The 26,347-nt window shown below is 43.2% G+C and overlaps 1 protein-coding gene across 1 annotated transcript in view; it reads right to left on the bottom strand.

Moving 5' to 3' along the window:
* Positions 1 to 26,347, bottom strand: part of scfd2 (sec1 family domain containing 2) — a 64,092-nt gene that overhangs the window by 34,667 nt on the left and 3,078 nt on the right. The window contains exons 3-4 of the mRNA XM_068743707.1: positions 21,315 to 21,442; positions 16,210 to 16,385 (exon numbers count right to left, since the gene is read on the bottom strand). Coding sequence (XP_068599808.1) covers positions 16,210 to 16,385; positions 21,315 to 21,442 — 304 coding nt within the window. The remainder of the gene's footprint in view (positions 1 to 16,209; positions 16,386 to 21,314; positions 21,443 to 26,347) is intronic.

Below are 26,347 nucleotides of genomic sequence, written 5' to 3'. Positions count from 1 at the left end.
GTGTTCCTCTCACCAAAACAAACACGAAGGCTCTAAGAACGGGGGGCTTTAGACCTTGTGGTGGGCCCACTGGGGGGGATACTGTGTCTGACCCAGAAGAACCCTTCACTGAGCCAAGGATGCAACACAGTCAGACCCAAAGAAGGTGAGCCAAAGCCACAGCACTGACTGACTGTCCTTCATGATATAGTAGCCGAGGAGGAAAGGTTTGGAAACGACTCCCTCGGGCGAGCGAACTCACACTAAGTCAACGCCAGTGACTCTGTTGATGCCATTTGCCTGATCATCAATGTGAAGTTAAACATCGCAGTTATGTCACTGTGTCACCACACAATGCATCGGTCCCATCGTCCAAACATCTGCTGTATCTGGAGAACGATCTCCCAAGAACTCCTCCCTGCCTCAGGCCCCAATCATCCTGGGTCATTCGAATACAATCACAACACACATTCTTCATTTTAGACATTGTGAAATCCCATGCCTCTCAGAGTTTGACTCATTTTAACTGCCAAAACAATATTTGGGAAATTACTAATTTCACTGGTGTACAGCAATAAGACTTGTGAGACAGAAAGGACATTCAGGGTTCCTTGTCGATGTGTAAATAGAGGATTGCCTTCTCTTTCAATCACTTATTTCTGAACCTCCTACACACTGGTCTGTACAGCTGCATGAGGATATTCATCTGGTCTCTGGGATTTTAACCATCTGTGCCCATTGTCAGAAGGATACAGTTCCACTGACTGCAGCTGGGCTGACAGGTATCTGCAGAGAGGCAGCCTTGGCAACAGAGGCTCTCAGTATTGCACAGAGCGAGGAGGAGTCATGGATGGTTTCTGGGCAACAATACTTCCTTAAATCTCACCGACTAATACCTCTACCTCTGAGCGTACCAGCAGTGTATGCATAGTTTTTGGATTAGTACAAACCCTGGCATAAATTAGTTCTTTAAATATGTTCTTTTCCGTGCCATAGATGCCTTTGGAGCTCTATAAAAGCTGCTCCTCTACGCGCCATGGCGCCAGAGAAGGATGTTTTTGCTACAGAAATTTGACTGAAGCAGAGTAAGACTGAGTGGAGCTCTTTCCAGCACCGAGCTGAAACTCAACAATACCTGACTAATAGTGCTGGCACTCATGCCCCCTGGAAAGGTCGTGCGCAGCTCTGGAACAGCATGGAGGGGAATACAGCAAACTTTCCACTTCACTTCGGATAACACTGTCAGAATACTACACGCTATTATGTGTTTAATTTCTTCAGAATCGTTTGACTTTTGAAGTGGCCAACACTGAAGCATAAGCATGAATAATCAATAATTCTGCCAGGAGTGAGAGGTCAGCCTTTGTACCATCTGGACCACCTGCAACATTTAAATTATTATTATTTTTCAGGTCAATACATTAATAGATAAACACAAAGAGCTCATTCAAATACACATTTTTTTGTTTTTATTTAAACTTTTCAATGGTATATTTTCACCTCGGCATTTATCCAGATTTCAGAAACTCATCAAAACATTTCTCAATATTATAGAGTATAATTTACATAGTTAATGAAATACAATCCATGACGCAAAATGCTGACGTATTCGTGCAGCTTTTAGGTGCCTAGTGCAGATTTCAGGCCAGCTGCACCATTAAGAAATAATAACAGGAAGCTAACATTATTATTACACATCATTACTGAATGGCACTAGTCCTGCTGCAGCACGCTAATATAACTATTATAGACGATTATACAATAACAATGGCACTGTCCTGTCAAACCAATGCACATTTTAAAGGCTGCAATCATTCAAATACAGCAATTACTTTAAACGTCTTGAGTATTTCTTATCATGAAACAAACCTGACTTTGATTTAGCTCCATTGTCAACACATGACTGAAAAACCACTGGCACCTTTGCTCATGCCTTCTTTCTCTGGCATCTCTCTCTTTCTTCTTTATGCTGGTTTGAATGAGTATACCAGTGATTGACGGATTAATGTTTGGCAATTTCAGCCATCCTGGGGTCCATAAGGGCTCAATCTTGTCCAATCACAGGGCTGGGCCAAACTCCTCCCCCCTGCCAAGCGCAGCCTGAGCAGGAAACCAGCTCCAGATGCAAACCCTGGAGGAAGGTGAGTGTTTCAGATGCAGCAGAGTACGCTAACCAGAACCAGGCCACGCTTGCCTCCCTGCCTGCCTGCACAATGAACCTTTTTCTGGGCTTGAAGGCAGGGGGAGGGGAGGGTATTGCAGGTGGGGTTCCTTGTGGGAGCATGAACAAAGATGGCTATAGGTCAGTTGTGTTTGACCAAAGACACCTTAGACAGGAGTCCCCATAGATCGATGTCAGTACCGACTCAAGAAAAAATTTTTTTAGTCTTTTTTCTTTTATCTACATATGGGCTCCATTTGCGAACACGTAATCACATCCAATTTGCATTCACAAATACAAACACACCAAGCTGGAAGAGGTACACACAAACATCTGATAATAAATCTTAAAATTAGTCAACAACAGCTAAACTTTGACTCCAAATTACGTGCAACAAGCTTACTGGAGATTTGTAAAACAGCTGGGAAACAGACAACGATGCCTTCACCCTCAGAGACTGGAAGAATTTTGATCATGTAAACGGTAAAATTCAGAGCAAACAAATGCTCTGGTAGATACGCTGCAGATCACGGTGCGCTTTGTGAGTCCGTTGGTGCACTTGCACACATCTCAGCGGGGACATGTGCTCGTTGTAACAAGCAGCAATGACAATGACGAAACCAAGACCGGTTTCACCGGAAAATGTCTGTTTATTAAAACGGAAACTTGTCTGAAGTTGAGCGAGAATAGAAAAATTACGTTTATCGCTGGTTCTCTGTTTTTACAGCCATTATTCTGTCTCGGGTGAAAGTTGTGGACAGCAGATCAGATGCTGAACAAGGAGAGCGGAACTAGGACTTTAAACACCAAGTGTAGGCCTGCATACAGGAAATACATCCTGGCTAGAAAGAAATCACGAATTAATCCATCACTCAAGCTTGTCCAATGATTCTTTGAATTTCACCCCTTTTTTCCCCACAATAATCGTCTCTTTTCCAGATTTTAAAATTAAACAGCTACTAAATTACCTCATCTCTATCTTCCAAACTGTGGGTTCTCAGGCCCAATTTATGGATGACACTTTTATGCAAGAGTCTTACAATCTGTAATAACATTATTAGAGTGCATATCATTTTCCGTGTTTGTGTACTAAAGATAATTCAATCCAGCCATTCCTGTATTCCCCGCAAGAGATTCACAGGAAAGAATGCTCGCATGTAATTTAGAGTTCGGTTGAATTTTGTAGTGTGATTTACCTCACTGTAAATACTAATGCAAGCCAAACATTCTCTCCTGCTGTCGCATCACTTGAAAAACTTTCAAGTGGTGAAACATGGGATGGTTTTCATTGTGACACATAAAACACAATAAAGTTGTGACTGAGGTTAGCAGAGACTGAAACTGTTGATCTGAAAAGCAGCTCCCAAACAAGACAGTTAATTTCAGCACGTTTGGACAGTGAGTCGGTTCTAAATGTTCCATCGAATGAGGAGCCAAAGTGGTTTGAGCCAATCTAGCCTGCTGCTGAATGTAAAAATTATGTGTGCAGTATGTGAAGTATGATTAACCTTCAAATCGTCTGAGACAGCATCAAGATGCACACTTGCTACTACAACCGATAACTGCTCGCATCACAAAGGAACCCAAGTCTGAAATGTTAAGGGCTGCAACCTTAAAGTCAGTCACTACGCTCTTCTGCAGAATGATGCAGATATTCTGATGACTATGCAAAACGCTACAGAAACAATTTCTCCACAGCAAATCCGTCAATACTCAGTAAAGTATGGAATGCATAGCGGTACAGCTGGACCACTACTCTGCAGCTGTACGTTAACTCATGCATGTCTTAACTCACAGAGAGCATCCACAAATGAAAGTAAAACAAACGAGGATAGGAAAGAAATTTATGATGGACAAGAATTTGACCGATCGATCAATTGATTGGACAGCGTGTCGCACAGTGAGAGATGGAATGATAGATGGTGCAGAGGTTGGACAATCTTTTAACGGTAAGGTGACGTCTGGTCTGCCCCAGCAGTCTGATGCCTGTTAAGTGTGCGGGAACTCAGAGACGCAGATCTGTGGCTTTAAACGAGGACCGAGTTGCCTCACAGAGTGCGAGGTGAGCGAGTTTTGTTTCTGCCCAGCCGAGCAGCCTGATCTCAGAGCCGTTTGTCGAGCTGTTTGGAGGGACGTCAAACGGACTCCTCCACGTGGAGGCACAGCTGAAGGTCAGCTCACAAGAGGAGGGATGGATATGCAGCTGCCTCTCTGTTAATACAAGCATTTACATCAGTGCATTTTCACCTTTTACTCTCTATAAGCAACTTCCTCCTCATGCATCCGTCTGTCTTTTATCTGCAGGCATGACCCCTAACGCTTTTCCCCTCATCGGCTCTGCATGTCAAAAGTTGGCTTATTTCAGAGCTCCAGGGCTGTAATTTAGAGGAGCCCTGGGATCAAATCACAGACACAAACATACAGTCCTGTCACCACCAGCCAACCTCAAGCTGGTCACTGTGGCTGGACCGTGTCTGTACGGCACACGACGCCCTGCAGGCATATCACACTCGGTGCTGCAGTTCCTTTGGCCCTGTGAAAAATAAGCAAGGTAGAAACTGTATGCACTTTAACGTGAAAACAAGTATCAAGGCGGCGCATTAAAGAGGTTGCATTTTGCCACATAGGCTGCAACAGATTATGGAGTTATTCACCAGATGAAAGTCGCTCTGCAGCCACAAACCCCAGGGCCATGTTAAACCTCCCGTATTTTTCTCACACCGTGAGGAACTGAATCACGCACATTCATGCATGCATGGGCACACGCACATCCACGTTACCTTTATACTGCCAAGGACAGTACATTGCATCCACTGCTAATTGACCTAGGAGGCTCCGCCTGAGGTAAACAGAGGTCCCCTATCTATACGAAGCGGAATGAAACAACCACAATTTATCCACTGGGATTTAAAGCTAAACAACTTGTTTTAACCTTTATAAATGTGATGTGAATGTGACACAACAAATCCTTTCTGTTGACTTGTTTTGAATTTTCTTAATGAAGAACCACACTTGTGTGAAAGATTAAAGCAGCCCATCTGAATTTGTTTCAGTCTCACACACGGAGAGGAGGGTGGGTGGTAGGGTGAATACGTTTAACCACCAAAGAAGGCTGTTTCAAAATAAGAGTTTGGATTGGCTGCCTAGGAAAAGGCTGACTGTAAATTTTAAGAAGTATATCAGAAGACTTGTGCCACCTGTTTCTGTTTGAGCACAGAAAAACAAACTTTTAATTTCATCTGCTCATATTTGCGTAATAGTTTTCAATTTTTTTAACTCTGTTCCAGCTTTTGTGGAACCTTTTAGACATTAGGGGGCACTGTTGCATCACGCCTCGCCCAAGAAAGCTTGGGCTCAGACTGGATAGTTTCAGCCACGTCTGCTTGTCTCTCCCCCCCCCCAAAAAAATCTCCATCCTTGTCTCGGAGAAGTCTTTGATACACAGGAAATGGACTGAAGTCAAAGCATTGGGTATTTTTAAACTTCTTAGCTGTATCCGAGGTGGAATACAGCTGTACTCTGCATTGCCGAATTACCAATGTAATGTGTCGGCCCAAGTCGCTGCAGTGAGAGCTGTGCCACTGACCCCTGTACGATGACATGAGTCATTACTCTGACGTAAACTTGGGAAGCCCTATGCATGTGTGTGTTGGAATGTGTGCCACGGATAAGAGCAACCAGGCTTGTTTTGTGAATCCCACATTATAAAAGAGGTCACAGAGGTAGCCATATTTACGGAAGATGATAAAGAGTTAATTCCACATCTGTTTTAAAGAAAGTCTTCAGTCTTAGGAAAGAAGGGACGCACAGTTATGTGTGTAGTGCTTTTGCAGCTTCATCATAACTCTACGTTCCGCCAGCCTCTCTGTATCTCTACTACAGACACTGACAAACACGGCCGCGTTGGCTTAAACATTATCAGAATACTCATTACAGGCACAGGAAATTGAAATCTTCTCATCTTAATCCATCTTCCCCCAAACTCACTCTGGTAAAACACACCTTGGAGGATGTAGACATGAATTATGTTAAGAATAAGAAAACGTTGGAATATTTAACTGATGCATCATAAATGAGCAAAAAAAGAAAAACCCTGTGAAAGACAAACAAGAAGGAATAAAGATAAGAGAACGGGAGAGCAATAGGAATAAATCTTGGGATGATGGGAACAAAATGTATTAAGACCTTCGCTGAGAGATCTTATCAGTACAGTGCCGGCGGTGTGGGCGAAGAGACCGAACAATGAATTAGGAAATAGGTTAGTCACACTCAGGGGTAGCTGTGGCAGGGACTTTCAAAATAAAAGCGGAGATTTGAACTTTCTCAAAGGTTTCCCCCACAAAGGTTCACAGAGAAATCTGTGCTGTTAAATTAAATGATATTATTAGAACACAGTCACTTATCCCACTGTATGTATGCAGTGAGGTGTGAAGAAAACACTATGAGCGTAATCTAAGGCCTGGGACAGGCTGGCATTCTGTACCCACACAGCAGTACCCTGTCACACATACATACTAATGTAAGGAAGCACGCTGGTCCCCATGCACCAACACACCGTCCAGTCTGACTGGAACACGCTTCCACACACACAGACGCGGAGGCAATGGGAGGTATACGTTATGCTTGTGTTTACTGAAGTGTCATGGGGAGGGTTGGACACGACATGAAGGCCAGAATGAAAGAGCACAGACGTACAGCGATCCTTTCTGCAGACTGCACGTCTGCACACTAACAGTCTTTGCCCCACATAAACTCCATCTGTTACATCACTCCGGTCATCAACGGGGTTGACCAGAATGTCTGTATGGCAATTCATTTGAGCATTGACCCACATTTCATGATGGGGCCAAAGAGCATTGGATGCAAAGCGAGGATGGGGCAGAAGTAGAGTTGGAGTCAGGATGGAGACAGACAGACTGAAGACTGAATGGCTGAGTTCTCTTTATAGGGGTGAACACGAATCATTGTGCTGCTCTGCTGACACAGGGCGAAAAAGAACAATACACGCAACATCCGGCATGGTTTCTGCCGCACAAAAATTCCCAGTGCCTTAAGCCCAGGGCTCAGCTAAAAAAAACAACTAGCGGGGACAACGAGGGCAAACTGTTACTACAGTTAAAAACACCTCCTGCTTTATTTGCTTTGAGAGTCTAGCAATAAATACGCAATTCTGTCTGTCACTGTGCCAGTGCATCCGCCTCATCCTCCTCATTGGTTTGCTTGTGAAAATGTAATTCTGCTGTATCCAAATGATATAAACTCTTTTGAAATGAAAAATTCCTCCTAGACTGTGAATTATTTGACAAATGGTCTTGTACCTTCAGATACATTGAAAATACCAATACCTCATACCACAAATCACATCACCGAGGTTTCCGTGGGGCTGAGATAGCGATGCAGAAGGAGTGGAGACATGGATGGATTACACCAAACACAGGCTGGGGCTGGAGAAAACTTAATTTCTCCAGCCCATTCCACCTGCTACAATTATTAAAATATTTCCTCTGGATCTTAAAGGATGATCTTCTCAGTATTACCAGGTCACAAAATAAGTCCCTGTCACACTTGTTCCGCTCAAGGACTGCTCATTTCTTATATTTTCTGATACGTTGCATGGATGTTTTATCTACTAGTGTGTCTGATGAAGAGGTACAATCTCTGTTCCTGTTCTCCCAATCAGCAGTGGTTCTTTAAGCTGCGTCCAGTGTGATTATCATCCTGCCACCTCGTCCTCATTCCAGGTGGGTCTTGTATTATGTGACGCAGTGTAGAGCCCAATTGATAAACAAGAACTGATCACATCATGCTGACGTCTCCAAGCAACACTAAGAATTACAATGTCCCAGTGTGCTCGAGGGCCTAAGAGTAACCAGTGTTTAACACCTGGCTAATGTTGCACATGTGTCCGTGCAGGTTCTCAGTCATCCAGGTCAAGGGAGGTCAGAACAAAAACAAAGAATTGAGTGTTCTTAATGAGACATTGGTTTAAATGTCAATGGTTCTAAATACAACATACAGATATTATTGACTATTGACTGAAATTAAGAAAAACAGGCTTTGGTATGCTGCTGCTTAAACGAGGCGACGTAATGTTTTGGAAACCTCCAGTGATGATAAGCTTACAAACACAGTAGTGAAAACCATCCAAACTACAATTCGATGCCCTGAAACATTGCCACACTAATCAACCTGCGAAATAAGCATAACACTGAGTCAGCATCTCTCAACAAGGACTCAATAGGACGGGCATACATTTTAAATTGACTGCAGTCTTTGTGAATAGAGTCAGGCGTGTATTAAATTGTCTTATTTTGTTACCAAGTATTACAGATTTGTAGAAATATTTTTGGAGAAGTTTTGTCTATTCGAATAATTCAAAAAGTAAAGTAAATAAGGCTGAGAAGAGTCAGCCCACTGCAGACTGCACAAATGCAAGCTTGCAAAAATAACCTCTGATTTGTTATGTTTTAGACAGGATGTGGGGTCCTGGTTGGTGCCGTGTGGAGGGGAATATCTGGACATTCAACACTGCATATGCAGTGTGTTCTCAAATGTGTTGTTCGAGTTCATAATTCATTTCCAATAAACAAACCTGCTAAATATTTTTCTGATGACCTCCCAAAAAAAACCCCACACATTTGTAGAATGATGAATGCGGTAATGTATTATATGCCTTGTCATCACCAATACCCTCCTTTTGGGTTCCTTTCTTTCCTTTTCCCATTTCAATGAAAACAAGAGACGTACACCAGGCTTGGAACAATAGAAGAACATTTTGGCATGTTGAATACTAGAGTGGAAAACTACAGGAACTAGTGAGGCCTTCTGTCACATGTTTTCAAATTAAGCCTTCCTACTGGTTGAAGTGTAGCATAGAAGGCTGGAACAGCTTAGTCTTGGCTTCATCTGGTAAGCATGACAGGCAGTGGAATTCTATGCATCTACGTCACATGTAGCTTCTTGAAAATGAATCTTGTGTGCTGTATCTACCAAACATGTTGATGATTGCACTAAACATATCCAGCATTTTGGCAACTGCTCGGACAAATCCAAATGCAAATATTTTGTCGATGCACACATGTTCATGTCAGCCACTCTGTTTTCCAGAGCAATGCGGCTGCAGTCCTTAACGCTAACGTGTATGGATCCTTCTACCCCATATAAACAGTGTAGCTCTTATTATGAGACATGAGACACATTTCAAAAATCAATAAAGAAACAAACAGGTTAGGGGGTGAGAGAGACAGACACCTATTTTTTTTTAAACATACATGTCAATGTGTTTCAGAGACAGAGGAGTGGTCCTCTCTCTAAAAATCTCTCAATAGATGAGTTTAATTTCCAGTTCGTACAAGATGGTGCGCCAAGAACCACAAAATGCAACCTTGTCAAGCACAAAAAGAAGGAAAGCTGAATGTAATCTTTTCATCTAAATAACTTATAACAAAAGCGAATACAATTTCAAGTTGAAAGCTGAATCCAAAATTAGATACAGCTGTTGTCACGACCTATAAACATTGAAACATTGAAAGTCAGAGCGGACGGGGGGGGGCTGAAGTCATACAATGAGATGCTGCTTGGACTTGTCATAGATTTGAACGTTTCACAGTTCACAATGTTTAATCAAATAAAGCCATCCTTTAGAGTCCAAGGTCTCCACCCCACAGGCCAGATTTAAGTCATTATTGCTACAAACTTTCAATCGCGGCCAGCGGTGGTACGCTCATTTAACTGGCAATAAAGACCATGCTGACCCCGACATAGATATACACATATGAAACAAATGGTTTGCATCACCTGATCATACACTCAAACCACTTGGAATCAGCTTGACAAGTGAAGCAGTGCCCCAGGGCAGTCTGGGTAATTTATTACAGAGCAATGGTGGCAGGAGTCTGTCTCTGATTGACCTGGTTTGACCCTCACAGCTTAGTTACCATGGCTTTTGGACCTAAGACAGCCTAGGTCCAATTGGGTAACTGAATGATTTCCTGGGGCCAGAAGGTGCAGGGTGGGCATGAGTGAACAGAGGGGTTGGGGTACAGATAAATAGGGAGGTGTGAACTGGGCTTTTAGATGGGTACAATTACACACTACAGCAAAGAAGAGCCCTCGTTCCACCTTTGCTCCATGACCCGAGGGAGGTCATTCCTCCTTACCCCATTTAACTCTGTTACAAAATGCAAGCCTTGGTCCAGCCATAGCGGTAAATGGCATTACTAATCTTCTCAGTCGCAAACGTGTCAGCAAGAAAATGAGTAAATTACGAACCATTACCCAAAACTGACTGCCAAGGAAAAGCATCGGTTAGGCGAGCAATCTGAAACAAGGTGGCCTCTGTGTACAACCAGTAAAACATCCTCATGCTTCAAATGCTACCAGCAGAGCTTCTCATTTGTTACTGCCTACCAATATAAATTTCACCCTTAACTGATCACTCATGACAAAATGTCCAGCAAAGATAGAAATCTGTAATCTGACTAAGATGCTAATCGGTATCTAAAGAAGATACCCAAAGGGCCTGGAATGTTTCTTTGTCTGCATTTCAGATGACACACACACACACACACACACACACACAGAGGCACATGTCCTGTGGGCTGTGACCTCCCCCGGCCTGTGCTCAGCAGGTAGTGACAAATGACCTGATAGATAATCTGTCCTGAGGTGTGGTTTTTCAACAGCGAACAGAGCGCCTGCTTGTGACAGCGGGAAGTTGAGACACTGTCACAAGAATGAGCACATTAAAGGACACACATGCACGAATGCACGCATGCACACATGGCTGCACACACACACTGATTTGCAAGCACACCTGGCTCAGCTTTGCATTTCATCCTAGAGGAAATGTACATAGTGAGCAGCAACATGTGAAATGAAGGAATTGTGACACTCAAAGCTGCATACAGGTATGAAGTGGTTCATAGGTCAGTTTAATCTGAGACACTGGTCCATTGTCGGGTTCCGTGCCCCCCCGCCATCTTCCTGAATGGTCAGCTTTTTATTTGGCCTTACTTATTAACAATCCAAGGGTGAATGCTAGGCATTGTGGGATTTTCCCGGGTCTGTGGTGTCTTGTTGGAGTATGCTCAAATGAAGTTTGACGCCAGCAGACCACGTAAGCAGACCACACTGACCTGATTCACCAGGGATACAGTGTTAGTGGGGAGCGCCCCCACTGATTTTACTCCCTAGAGCACCACCTCACCAAGACATTGCAAGATGACAATGCAGCTCAGTACATTACAAGTCTGAATTACAAAAAGAGCAGTATGGACGATTTCCATGAAAGTTCATCCCATTTCATTATGCAAGTTCGATCTGTGCAAGAAAAACCTTTGGCCGAGGCTGTGAGAAACATTCAGTCCAAATTCTGCAGAGCCCTCAAACACATAATGGAGAAAAAAAAAAAAAAAAAAAAACTGGCCACATGAAAAATCCTTCCAACATGAGGGTTCTGACTCCACAGCTTAACAGCCACAGCAAACAATAGAGAAAGCACTATTTTTTTAAATATATGCATGCACAGACATGTGGCAAATGTAACCGACTCAGTACAGTGCAATGACTCTAAGAAAATAGCTGCAATTAGTAAAAGAGTAAATGTTTATTAAACCCGTATGACTTCATCCTACTCTATCAGCTTAAAAGTTCTGAGAGCTGTAAGCGCTCTAATTCTACATCAATTAACACCAAAGCAATTCCTGTAAGGATTCAGTTCAGTGAACTGAGACATAGTTTTAGCAAAAAGATGCTTAGTAGGACACTTAAAATGCATCACATGCAAATTACAATTGCACTGAGAAGTGGAGCCATGGAGGTTTAACACAAGGTGACTTGATTGAGTGAGGCCATTTGGGATAAGTAATGCAGAAAGCCGAGCGAGCCAAGCACCTTTCCGTCTGAGAGAGGAGAGGTAACGATAACAGGAAGTGAGATGCGTTGGTCTTGCCCTATGGCCTGCCAGCCCATCATCTCTGTTAAAAAGGTCCCTCTCTATAAACAGGCGTCTCTGAGCCTATTAAACAGATAGTACATTAGGCCAGAGCTGCGCAGAACAATGTAAACACAGCCGTCTCAGGGTACCGGTGCCGAGAGGTGGGGGGGAGAGAGGAAGAGCGATCCGGATGGGGGGGGTATTCTTGAGTCTTCCTGGGAGTAAACTCCATCACTGATCGTCTCTCCCGCTGCAATCCTTCCCAACTAAACACAGGAAGGAAGAGATAGGTAAATAACTCAATCTTCTGATAAACCCAACTTTCTTCCATTTTTAGAAGGCTTGTTATGTTACAAAATACAGTTGACTTTAGAGGAGTGCAGATATTCATGTTGTATATGTGTGTGTGTATGATAGAGAGAGGCACATGTTTGAAGAACACACACGACACAAATATGCAGTGAGCACAACATATTAAATGGGAAGTGCCAGATAAAGTGTGGTTTGGAGGGATAAAGAGAAGGCGATAGGATAGAGCTGGAGAGACTCCGGCTCTATAGGAAGGATATAAAGGTTTAGATGAGGGATAGATGGAGAGACGGTTAGTCCAGGCCAGCCCAGATGTGAGGCTGTTAAACAGTGGGGAACTGAAGAAGGTCAGTGTTGGACATCTCAGGGCAGTGCCCTGGAGTCATTCACACCCCTTTGTTACAACCGGCAACAGCAGGGACACGGCAGAGATGGAGAATAAGGGGAATGTCTGGGATGTGGGGACAGAATCCGTCCCTTCGGGAAAGACCAATTACAGGCTTAAACCCCCGGTCTGTGGCATGCAGCTTAGATAAGATGAAAGTTACTTACAACCAATATCAACATTTCTTTCTCTGTGACCACAAGAAATGATACAGTCCAGATGTTCTATACTTTATAGCTGCCGTTTTCTGTGCATTGGTGTCTTCTTAACCTTCACATAACAGAAGGCCAATGCAAACTTCTTTGTCAGGAGGCTGACACACTACAGACCTGAAAGATTAAGCATCTACAGGTCATGTATGTTGAGCAGAGGTCAAGGGATAGACGTGAAGGGTCACGAACACATTGACAGTGTACTGACGGGGTTAATGGAGTACGTGGGTCACCAGGCTCCAACCTGGCTATATTCTTATTGACAACAACAACAGACATGGACTTGCAGCAATGAGCCAAATAACACTCCGATAAAAGGACATAGCGCTGTATTTGACAAAGCAGTAGACATAACCAAGGAGGTTATGTTTTTGATGGCGTTTGTCTGTTGGTTTAAAAAAAATAATAATCTGAAGATGGGTCTTGGTCTAACTTAGATCTCATTAAATTTTGAGAATAATCCAGATACTCGTCAGGATACAAAGCAATAATCAAAATCCGGATATTCTATTATCATATCACCAAAAAATCATATATTTTAAAATATTCATTCAATTCACTCACCAAAATACGCATCCCTAAAGGGGCCGATATGCACCATCATGCAAAATGTCTTCTGGATCTGATCGAGAATGAGGTCAGGGAAAAAAATATTACATTTTAACCTTAAAACCCATTTATGGATTCAAAATCAGTTAAAAAAACACATAAACTCTGATTCACTTTTACTTTTGATTGTTGGTGTGTAAAGATACAAAGAATAATTTACCGTAGAACCTTTTTATGGTGATTCAGATCACCATGTGGACGGTGTAAATCTAATTACGAGGGGAATGAGCTGCTTGGCGGAGGTCTGCGCTCTACGAGTGCTTTTCACTATTATATTTACAGAGGCATGCCGTGGTAATCCCAGCAGACTCAAGCAGCAGGCTGGGGTGAGAGAGGCTGGACCCTTTCCACTGCACGGCTGTCATCACTGCCATTCTCAGCGATGTGGCAGACTGATCAAAAGCATGTTGCACAGCACTCTCGCAAACAATATCAGCCTTAAAGAAATCATGAAAAACAGCGCCTCACCGGCTCTCTCCGGGAAGGGCTATGCAGTTGAAGTGTATAGGATTAGTTTAGTGAGCTAAGCTCCAATTGGGCCATCGATGGGAAGGCAGTTTGTTCTGGGAAGTGGTGAAAGAGTCAGTCTGTTGAGTTTTACCTTGGCTGCACCACCTCTGTCCAGTGATGAACACGTCTAGCATACACATTTTGTTAGTGTGGGTTGGAGCTTGACCAAGCCTGCTGAATCTGAGCCATTCAGACCAAAACCCAGTTACATGCCAGACATCCCGGGCCCAGATATCTGAGCATCTCATGCAAATATAATCGCTGTATTGGGGAGACAATGACTCCAACACACTCTGTCAAGGTAAGTATCAACCCGACCCACGTTTAAAATAAAGTCCAACTAACAAATCAAATTAGGAACCACATCTCTGCACATATGCTATCAATTCCCTGGCTGCAAGGACCTCATAGATAGATTTCCTTTTGAGTAAATATAAACTGTTTTTATGATTTACAATTTATTTTAGCATTATTCCAAGAATTAAACACAATTCTGCTGCTCAGAAAAAGTTGTCTAAATCACAATGTAGCTATCATGCTACACTTTTCATAGACAATGTGTGTAACAGTCAGAAAAGACATGAACTAGGCTGGGCCCTGAACTCAATGGCCCTTCGCATCAGTATGGCTACTGCCCACTCTCAAGGTCCAGGATACCACCAAGAAGTTGTCTTGAAAGAACTCTCACTGTCCACCGGCGATGGGGTGTCCAGCTCTGCCCGGTCTTACCCACAGCAGCCCTCACACACTCAGACAGAGCAAACACAGCCCAACCACCATGCGGAGCAAAAAGGCATTCATCCCACCATTTTTGTAATCTAATTAACTTCTCTCTGTCTGTGCTTAGCCAAAGCAAAAAAGAAAAAAAAAACCTCAAATGGAAATTAAATAAACAGAGAGGGCAGAGAGGACAGACAACTCATTTCCTTAATACCTTAATAAAACTCAAAGGCAAACTCCTACCATGCTCAAGGCTCAACTGTGAGATTGCTCTTGAAGAAGTTTGAGCTCTGCCTAGTGCTAGGCACAATGTTCAATACAATAGTTTAGAGACATGGCTCCACCTGTGGACACAAAACCTCAAATTAAGGAGTGGGAATGTTGTACTTTGAATTATCCAGGTAGATTAGAGTACCATGGGGGAGGTGGATAACAGTGCAGTCATGAAGCAAATACTTACTGGAACTATAAGCCCTGAAGTCTTTTCCTTTATTTAATAATGCAATGACGGCCCCTGCAGAGGGCCCAGGCTTATGAGTTTGTTTTCAAACTCTAAATTGGCATGCTTTCATTTCCGTGAATGCGTTTAATAAGTTCTTAAATGATGTGTTGTCCGAAGCTCGCTTTACAGTTTCGTTGAGACTCAACGAAAATAGCAAGCAAGAGAACGAGGGAATGGTTTTAGAATGAGTTAGCGTCTAGTACCGAGTATGGCACCATTCAGCCCGGTGAGCTGCTCGTTGGTTTATTCTTTTGCTCTAACTTCTGTTGCCGTCTCTCTTTTACACTGGTCCTCTGACCTGTATAAAGTCAAACATACATCCGCCTCATTCTGTCCTGTAAACTAGACTCCTCATCCTGTCCAGTAAAAAAAAGCCTCTAAACAAAATGATAGAAATCTGGCGTTTCTGCAGCGCTTACTGGATCTGAATGTTTTCTCTACACACACACACACACACACACACACAACTGACCTTGTTTATGAAGGAGAGGAATCCCCCCCCCCCCCCCCCAGGCTAAAGACAACATTCTGACCAACGTCTAGAGAGCCACAAGCACCTACTCACTGGCTGAGCATCGATGATCAAATATTTACCAAGTTAATTACTAATTGCCTGTGAATGTGTCGTTTTACTTGAGCATCAATGCGGCATTGATAAAATGCAACTTAAAAAAACTTTTGCATCCTTTAGGTTAGGTTGACTCACATTCTTTGATGTTTAAAATGATAATTTCTTATATCTTAAAGTTTTTTGCAATCAAAAGCCTACAAAAATCAGCAGATATCACATTTTCCAGTGGTGGGCGTCCCACTTCAAGAGGACTCATGACTTTTCATCACCTGTCACACACACAGATGGCAAATTTGAGTAAGAGAAGTACAAACCTGCAGCAGCAACCTCTCAAAGGCCAGGCAGACATCCCAGCGGGGCAGGCCGGGGTGGCGAAGTGTCTGGGCCGTGGCCAAGCTGAGCTGGAGTACCCCGCAGTGACTCTCTAGTGCTGCCCAATTGCCCCGAAAATGCTGCATGTAAGAGCACAGCTCTTCAGGGGTCACACGGCCTGCAAGGATGGAAGAAGATACAGCTGTCTATGGGGCAAAATTTAGAGCCATCACAGATTTATCAGAACTAATAATGGTCAAAGTACATCATAAAGTGTAGCCGTAATCTTCAGCTGTGCTCTGCTGCTCACCTATTGGTCCTTTGTGCCGGCCAGACAAATGGAAATATATAAGGTTTAAAGGGTCTCACAGATACACACAGTTATGCCCCCAACGCAGAGAGCGGAGTGTGGAAACTGAATAAGTAGACAACTTTTTCCAAGCACAACAGCCTTTTTATTAACTATCATATAATCATCTCTGGACAGAGGGTAACGACCAATACCAAAACAGACCATAATATTATCTTAGATTGAAGAAACGACAGACTGGGAGAACGCCTGGGCTGTACATAAGCGTATAAGTGATTGTGCCAGTCAGACGGCCATAGTCTTTATATGATCAAGCATCAGGTGGAGCATCACCGAAGGTGTAGGCCCTCACAGCCATCACCTTATCAACCCATCTTATTGATCATCAGTGATTGCACATGGGCTGCAGCCCATTCCATTTACCATTGAGGGCTTCATTTGAATAATGCTTTTGTTGTGTGTTCATATTCCTATTCCAATATCTGAATATTTTAATTACTGGGTTATTGCTCTCAAAGGGTGCGCTTTTATTTTTTTTAATGACATTAGAAAGAATGATCTCAGCAGGATTAAATGATCAAAATTAAAAACATTGTTTATTAAAAATATTTCTGGGAAATGATATCAGCCAACATCAGTTCTTGTAATAAGTGATCCAGGATGTCTACATATAACAGACGAGGCAGGGGAACTTTGATATGAGATCCCGAAAGACTGTTTTGTGACTAATAAGTCTAAACGTGTGGGTTTTTTCTGAACAACCGGGAAACTGGACACCTCGTACTATTTAGGGTCCTTCACTTACCCCATGTTCTTCACACAAAGATTCACAGAGGCACAGCATGAGCTGGCGTAGATGCCACAAGGGGTACAGAAGGGTGTGCAAAGTGGCCTGAAGGTTTGAAGCTGTGTCAAGGGCTGGGACAAAGTGGGGGCACATATGAACTCTTCATGTTGATGTTCTGAACCAGCACCAGATGTGGGAGTATTTCCTGTTGGACTACATGGCCAATGTTTTCTTTCGTGGGGCCAAACAGATGACTCGAAGAGGAACGGACAGGCAGAATAAAAAATGGAACAGAAGGCCTCAGAATACAAGAGACAATAACAGAAGTTCACAAATATAAAGACAACACATCTTTTTGAACTTGCTAATGCAGATTGCAAAATCTATGGGAGCAAATTTTGCCGTGGGGGGGGGAAACATCAAGAGAAGTTTGCAATGAAAAGTAACTTCAAGACAGCTGATATGAAAGCCTCTCAATAAAAAGTTTATTCAGCTCTTTGGGAAACTCCTTTCCAAAAGCTGTGGCGGTAATTAAAGTATTTGTAAAGAATAATCTTCGTTATGGGCATATTCAAAGTCCTGAAAAGCTTTATTGTGAACATTTGCAGCCATAAAATCCTGTCTGCATAACCGAGGTTGGCTAAGCTTGATGTGCCAACCATAATTCAGCACAGAATTTAGAAGCCCAAAGCGAAGGCCAAGCATAACTTTACTCAAGAACAAGCAACTAAAGAATGGTACACTGTTGGCCAAATACAATTAGACTTTGTAGGTCGGGTAGATCTTTAAAACTTGGAGAGAAAATGCAAGACTGAGAAGAAGAAGAAAAGAGCTCAGGAGAAGAAAGCCACACAAAAGCCTGTTCTGCATTTACAGAAATCAAGCAGCTCTTATCTGTGCGACGAAACTTCCCTCAGAACAGCTCTGTGATTCCTCAAACATCGTGTTTCCAGATGCAAACTGAATGCCAGGCAGATGAGCTGTCAGCTGTAGTTTTACACTTGGGTGCTAGAAATAGCAGCGCTGGAACTGGTCCAGTACTGCATAGATTAAATATCGAAAAGAACCCCTTTATGATTTTCTAATAATTCAATGCATTAAAATATATGAAAGCCACATTACATTTTGTTAGATTGTAGTGTGGTGAAATTTCACCAGGTCTGCTGACAACCTGTGCGTAAAGGTTTGCCTGCACGATTCTATCAACATCAATATGGAAATGTGGCTGTGTGAAAGAGTCGAACCGCAAAACACGCAACATCAAGTCAAGCAAATTAACTCAAACATGCCATGCCACAACGTTTTACTGCATGATACAAAAAAGGTCCTAATTTTCCATGGCAGATCTACAGAAAAAGTCTGTTTATCTTTTACGACTGTTTACTTCAACCACAATAGATTAAGCAAACATGTTCACACAATTAGAAATGGTGATTACATGCAATTTAGTGAGAAACACTATTTCTCACAAATACCATTTTTATCTCACACAAACTTGAACCTGAAATTGGAGAGGACTGAACATAGTAGGGTGGTGGTGGTGGTGGGTGGGCGACACAAAATAATTGAACTATGTTTAACTGTGAATGTCCACATGCAGGACAAACTGCATGCATCCGATGGAATTCCTGGGCTGAAGAAAATGCTGATACACAACACATCAAAATAACAACAAAAAACAACATTGCTACTTGGAATGCGGGTGAACTGGTGGGAAAACTGTGTCCGTTTTATAGTTCTAGGGGGTGAATTTTTTGAAAGACCGAACCATCTAACAAATATAGATCCTGACTATAAACATTTTGAGCTGCTGCCCATTTTAGTCTTATGTGCTCAAGAGACAACTGAAGCCCGGCCATGATCAAAGTTCAGAGCAATGTAAAAAAGAAATGGCCCGGGTTAACAATGATTTAGTTCTGTTGCAGGAGGATGACTTGTAGTCGAGGTGTACGGGGTTACTCAGAGGCTAAGTGATGTCTGATGTCAACTTGTAGCTGAGTGCTGGTTGGCCTCAGCAGCTGGACAGCCTCATAAGTAATTACGCGTAGAAGGGGGACCCAGGAAAGCTGAGACGTTTTTATTTATACACTCAAAGTGGAGGAAAGCCGTGCGTCTTTTATCTGCAGATTCACATTGAGGCGTCTGGCACAACTCTATTGCACAAAAGGGACGGACACAGGACACAACAGCGCAGATTCATCCCCACTTCACGCCGGCGTTCTTCGTGTCTGTGTTGAAGAAAAGACTTTATCTGCGATTGGTTTTCAGTTAGAATTGTTTGCGGATGATTTATAGTTCAAAGCACTTCTCTCACTGGATAAAATCAGGTCGTATTTGGGCCATGCTATTGTCTTCATGATGTTTTTGTAAGTATAATTTTAAAAGCCAGTGTGAAGCCAGACGACGCTGCGAACACACATGATGACACCAACATGCCGAGGCTAAGTCGAGTCAATGTTCACCATGTTCACCAAGTAAACTCCATAAACTCCATTTAACGATTCAAAAATCAGTTAAAAATGCACGTCAACTCCGATTCACTTTTGGTTGGTGTATAAAAGATACCAAGAACAATTTAGAACCTATTGATGATGATCCATGTCACCATGTGGACGGTGTTTAAGAAAAACACGAGCTGCTCGGTCTGCGCTCTCAGAGTGCTTTTCTAGTTTATTAAAATATTTTTATCAATTAATTAAAGAAAAAGGAATTCTGTCCACGAACCTGTAACTATATGACGTGCATACGGTAGTCCTTTACCCATTAATCGAAAAAACACTGCCATTGTCATTTAAATTAAGATGATGAAAAATGATGGCTGCTATGCGATGAAACCAAAGCTGTCTAAGTCTCTGCTACCTACAGAAACACCCAAGACAATCTCACACAAACACACACACACACACACACACACACACAAGGACATTTCATCATCCCATTGTGCTTTGAAAAACCTGACAGGCTCACTCAGGCTCTGAGAAATGGAATATTCTCTCCATCTCCCTCTGGAAGAACTATTCTATTGGGATGAAAAGGGGCCAGGTTTGGTCAGTGCGAATGTGAGAATGCAGCGCCTGGAGGATCCTGAGACAGCATTCCTCCACTGATCTGCATTAACCTACCAGAGTGAGAAAGTGATGCGGTGCGGTGGAAAAGGCTACGCTCCTGGTGAGTGATTTGGGCACTGACAACCCAGATGGGTATTAATGCTCACATTTTTGTGTTACTGGCTTGTGGCTTGGCTTCATCTGATCACAGAATGATGGACTGAGAATGCTGCTGGTGGTTCTGACGGGTAGGATGGGAACTGTGTGGGGGGTGCTACGCGAGCTCAGGGGGCTTCTTGGAATCTGGTCTCCAGCCGTTTTTGCTGGTGCATTGGTTAACCCACCAGCAGCAAACGTGCAGATGAGACAGACTGCTGCTTAGCACAAAGGTGTGAAAGGAAACCAACATGGGTATGCAAACACTAGGCGGCGTGTGGGGCATGTGCATACGTGTTTGTCTGACCTCCAACATATTACAACCTGGTTGTTAAGAGAGACGGGGCCTTTTTTTTGTTTTTCTACCTCACAGATTATAGGCGCTGAGGGACCACATTATCCCTCCCTTTTAACCCTAACCCGTTTTGGACACATCCATTACCCATGTGAATAGCATAAAGGTGAACGTGCACGAGTTCACTGCACTATTACCGTAATGACTTTATTTTTTGCGTGCCAACACATATTTTTATCCATCGCTGCAGCTGCCTTTGCTTCATTAGCAAACAACAATAGTTTTCAAAAGCAGCGTGTGTGTGTGTTAGTGAGCATGTGTGTGCATGTGTGTGTGTGTGTGTGTCATAAGAGCCAACATGTGGTTCAGATTTCCTCTGTGGACACATGGCAAATACATGCCAAGGCAAAGACATTGCATTTCAATAGGAGGCGCTATGGTTCTACTCCAAAACGCTTTTCTCTTTTTTGCATTTGTGTTTTGTTTTATACTCTCTGTGACATGCTTCTTACCCATGCTCATCTTGATTGGCAGCTTCTCTTTGCCGGCTGCCTCCACTAGTTGCCGACGGACCTCCATCACCGCCTCTTTATGTTTATTGGTCAGCATGGCTTCCCATAGTGAGTGTGCTGCGACTGATCTGGTAAATAGATAAAACAAATATTTAGTCACAAGGAAAAAAACACACCTAAGAAAAGGTTGTCTTGTGGTATTCAGCACTGCCATGCTGAGAAAGTGTTGCTGCTCCTGCAGCTTGTTCAGACCATGCTGGACTCCAAGTGTAAACACAAAGGGACAACAGAGGCAACACAGACGTGATTGAGTGCTCGTCCCATTGATAAAGAGTCTGCTGGACGGGGAGTGGCGACCCCCATTTGGGACTCCTCACAGGAAAAAGACGAAATTAGCAGAGGAAACATCAGGAATGTTCTCCATCCACCGTAAATGGATCTGTGCTGTCCTTACATCAGTAAAAAAACGGCAGAGTCTGGAGAGCAAGACTCCCCTTGATACCATCCCATTTTCTTTAGTCATTAACTGCTAGGTTGTGAAACACGGAAACACGCAGCTCTAATGGCAGAACAAGGACAAGGCACGATGGTAAGACTATTACCACCTGCCGTGAGCGGTGGAAACGGTTTCAAGTCTCTGTAAGAAAGAATCAAAGCGTGCCACTTCAGCACCAAAAGCCCCATAATATACAACACTTTTTTCTGATAAGAAAAACAAATTATTTGACATTTCTGCCTCCAGTGGTCTCTCAGATTACCCTGTTAAATAGAATAAAGAATGTCGGGCACCAACAGGCTACATCTCTGTCATTGCCTTTGACAGCTGGACTGACATGAGGGGACACAATGTTCTTCATCCTATCAGGACTGATCAGAAAATGCAGCGAGACACAAAGAAAAACCGCAACAAAGACAAAGAGAGAGAAGGTAAGAGGGAGCCGGTTGACAAGCTCACTGTTGTTCTTTTCTTTTTCAACTTTTTCCTTCTCTCCTTTCTACTTTCTAACTGCTGCCATGTGTTTAATATCAGATGTAATCTGTTCCAGACGTTGGGCTGGGGCTTGATGGGGCTCACTCTGGGGTAGCCGCCATCTTCACACCAGAACCAGACACAAAGACCGTCAAACAGGACTCCGCCCAGGCCAACAGTCTTACGCAAAAACGTAAATAAGCAGAAAAAAAAGTTAAGTTGTGATTAATACATAAAGATGCAGCGGCGTATTTAAAGTATTGCCTAAGAGCAATGACTCGGTGCAATTTCTGGTGAATAATCCCCCAGACAAACCACTCCCTTCCACGTCATAAAAAATAGAGCTGCTATGAATACAAAATGGTGAAGCCCCACATATTGGTCATGATCGAAATAACAATAATGTGACCGAGTTGTATGTGAGCCGGCGTGTGTTCATGCGTCTGCATATGTTTACACACAATCCCTGTGCATCCTTGTGTGTTTGCGGAAGACAGGACGTCCTCGATGGCGAAGATGAAATATGCCTCTAATTGGCTCTTTGCCCACCCCACCCCTCCCCTCGACCGACTCGCTCCCTCTGACGCTTTTCCTTAGCCATATGGTCAGTAGAAGGTGGGGGGTTCGAGCAGGGCCGAAGGGTGAGAGGTGAGGTTTATACTGGCGGGGTGTGAGACAGGCTCCATAACCAGCCAGGAACCGTGTTGAGTAACTTCTCCACTCTGGAGGGGAGGGCCGAGAATGTGGGGTGCGTGCGTGTCTTTGGCCATCTGCAAGCGTTAAGTGTGACCGTCTGTTGAAAAGGACGCTTGGATACAGCCTGAGGAGGGCACTCTTGCGCTTGGCTTGTGCACACTGCAGAGCATGTCCTCTTTGGCCTGCTTGGACAGGATGAGTGGGGGTGTTTTGGGGGGGATGTTTGGGGAGTGTAGGCGTTTGAGCCCAAACTAAATTCCATGAGATGAGAAGCGTACTCTAGCATTAAACAGTAAAATACTGTAAAATAGAGACAGGTGGCCATGCCACATTAAACAACACTTTACGAGTGAAGAACTACCTCTGACGGAGTCCAGGTGATTAATGAATTTGGAGGTGGGGAGGGGGCTAGTGTTCCTGGAAAGGTGTGACTCAGCATGTACCATTCTGACTCAGGCTTTCTTACATTTACTCCTCATCCTGTTGGCCCCTGATTACTGGGTCAAACATGCTGTGAGCACATACACACACTTCAGTGTTTATGTTTTTACTCTGACTCCGGTTTACAACTGACATGTAAGAATTTACCACAAGGATCCATTTTCACGACATGATTCTGAATCAAGTGCCAACACATTCATAAAAAGGAATAAACGGCTTCAAAGGGTCAGCTCAGCCACATCCCATTAGCGTTAACATTCCTTTTGAGTTGGTCTTTCATCACAAAAGAGTTGAGATGGATGTTGTTTGTCTTGCCTAAAACACACAAGGAAAACATTTAAAACTTCCATAGCATCAGTAGAAATTATTTTGTGACATTGTCTACCCCCCCCCTTCAGTTAAAAAAGAATCATCTCACAATTTTCAGGAAAGTGGAAACACTCCATCAATCCAAAGTGGCTTCCTCGTTTCAAACCATCTACAAGGTTTCAGCAAATTCTGGCTCGTAGTTTATGGATAATAGAGAGAAATAGTGTAGAGAAAAAAGGCCTCATTATTCTTGGCAAAGTCAAAGAGAAAGAAATCCCTGGATCCGCCATTGCCTCATGTCCAACCCTTCAACAAAAATTTGTTTTTATGTAATCCCCCCCAAAAACAAACAGTAAACAGATAGCAGTTGGAAGTATTTGCTGGACCGGAGAAACAAGCTAAATATATAGAAAGTATATATCTAGAATATATAGGAATCCCACATCCTAAGAAAAGTTAGCTCGCACAGACTCCAGCCCACATATATATAAATGCGCTAAATAACAATGGCAACAACAACAACAACCATAATAGTGATGATAATAAAACATGTCAAATTAAATTGAAGTTGATTTCAATACAGGTGTCAGCTGTCATGCATCCTAAATCTCTGCACATGAAATAATTAAAAAAGCCCTCGTAGAGGGGCTGGGCTAGGGCATCTATTTCAGATGCCCCATGGATACCTCCTTGGGAAGGTGTTCCAGGCACGTCCCGTCGTGCCTGGAACTGCTGGAGAGACGATGTCTACATGGTGATCTGGATCACCAAAAGGTCCTAAGTTGTTCTTGGTATCTTTATACGGCAACCATGAAAAGTGAAAGTGAATCAGAGTTCATGCTTATTTTGATCTGATTTTTGAATCCGTAACTGGGGATTTCAATGCAGAAAACACTAAGCACTAAGTCTGCAGAGCTTTGTCGAGAGCAGAAACCGATCACAGCTCGTAAATATTTGAAACCACTTCTGGGAACCTGTCAGACTCTTTAGAACAGAGTCAGATCCACGAGCTGCAGTCTCTCCAGTGCATATTAATGCAAGTATCTTTCGTGAAACATCACACACACTGCTGACAGCGTAAGCCAACTCGAATCTACTCCCCAGTGTGGATGACTCCGAAGATCTGTAAGTTTCCAACAGGTCTGCATGCAATATATCTAGCATTATTGGAATTTAGCTAATTTATGGAGTGCTTTAATGGGGCAAAATACACTGTCGCTTTCCTCTAAACATCCACATGCACATGAGTACATGAAAAACAGAGGCGGACCAGAACCAGACTTGGCCTTGAGTATCTGTGTGTCCTGGCAAGAGGGACAGATGACCCAGCGGATTTATGGAGAGAAAAGAAGGGAGGACCGGTCTCCAGGAAGTGAGAAGAAGAGGGGAGAAACATACTGGAAATGATCCAATGCAAAATAACCCAGCGGCCTAATTGGCCAACCAGTGAAGACACAGCTATGAATAATACTTTATCTCATCAATATCATGAACAGAACTGATGTGTACAAATACTGTCTATGTAAATACTTTTTACAGTTTATTCCTCTGACAGAAGAAAAGAAACCGACAGATCTGCACAAGGCTGATGTAGAATTCTCCTCCCCTCATGTCTCTTGGTTAGTTGAACATTTCAGATGAAAGCCAGCTGGAGGGGCTTGAGTAAATGGGGCTGGGAGGGGTGTAAAGTGCAATTTATGCACGCTATTTTACCCCCTTTTTAGGCTCACTGATTAAACCCCTGCACACTTCTTACAAAATGAAAAGTGTCTTCTGCTATGGAAGTTAGTGAAAGAGCAGAAGATGGCATACATGGTGGAATAGGTTTGTTATCTCAGTCTTGTCGGGGACATGGAGTACAAGTTGTTCAGGTGAAAGTAATCTATGTGATTGATGTTCTGTGGGTTTCAGAACGAGACACTGGGAAGGAACTAGGCAGCAGAAGAGACAGCACTTGAACTGGACCAGCGGTGCCAGCGTTTGAATCCTGCAATATCTTCAACCGTGCATCACATATATATAAGAACACGAACAAATAGAAACCAATTCACAATTGTATTTTTATTTTTATCTTTATCATGGGCCTTGTCTTTACAACAGAAGTTGGGAAAATTACGTTTGGATGGCAAGCAATGTTTGCTGCTCTTGTACAGATGTATAATATATAAATAAAATGTGGGAGAAGGTGGAGGAGCTTCAAACTATTAAGTTAAAGCTATTTAAGTTACTCAGTTTGGTACGTGTGCTAAAATCTCCAAAACGTCTAACCTTCGCTGTCCCTCTTATTGCCTCATTTCTAATGAGAACCTCAGCATCTTCATCTTCACCACTTCTAGCTCCGCCTCCCGCCTTTTCCTCAGAGACAATGTCTCCAAGTCGTCCATCATGGTGGTCCCCACCACTGTCTTGTAAACCTTTCCCTTCATCCTCGCTGACACTCTCCTATCACAGAGCACACCCGATACTTTCCTCCACCCATTCCAGCCTGCCTGCACACAATTCTTCACTTCCTTTCCACATTCTCTCCATCACTCTGCACTGCTGACCCGAAGTACCTGAAGTAAATGGACTGCAGTTCGCAGTGCTCAAAGCGCTTTACATTAGGCCTCACATTCAC

This window comes from Brachionichthys hirsutus, chromosome 9, assembly GCF_040956055.1.
Source record: "Brachionichthys hirsutus isolate HB-005 chromosome 9, CSIRO-AGI_Bhir_v1, whole genome shotgun sequence".
Lineage (NCBI taxonomy): Eukaryota > Metazoa > Chordata > Actinopteri > Lophiiformes > Brachionichthyidae > Brachionichthys > Brachionichthys hirsutus.
This window is presented reverse-complemented; position numbering and strand designations above follow the sequence as displayed.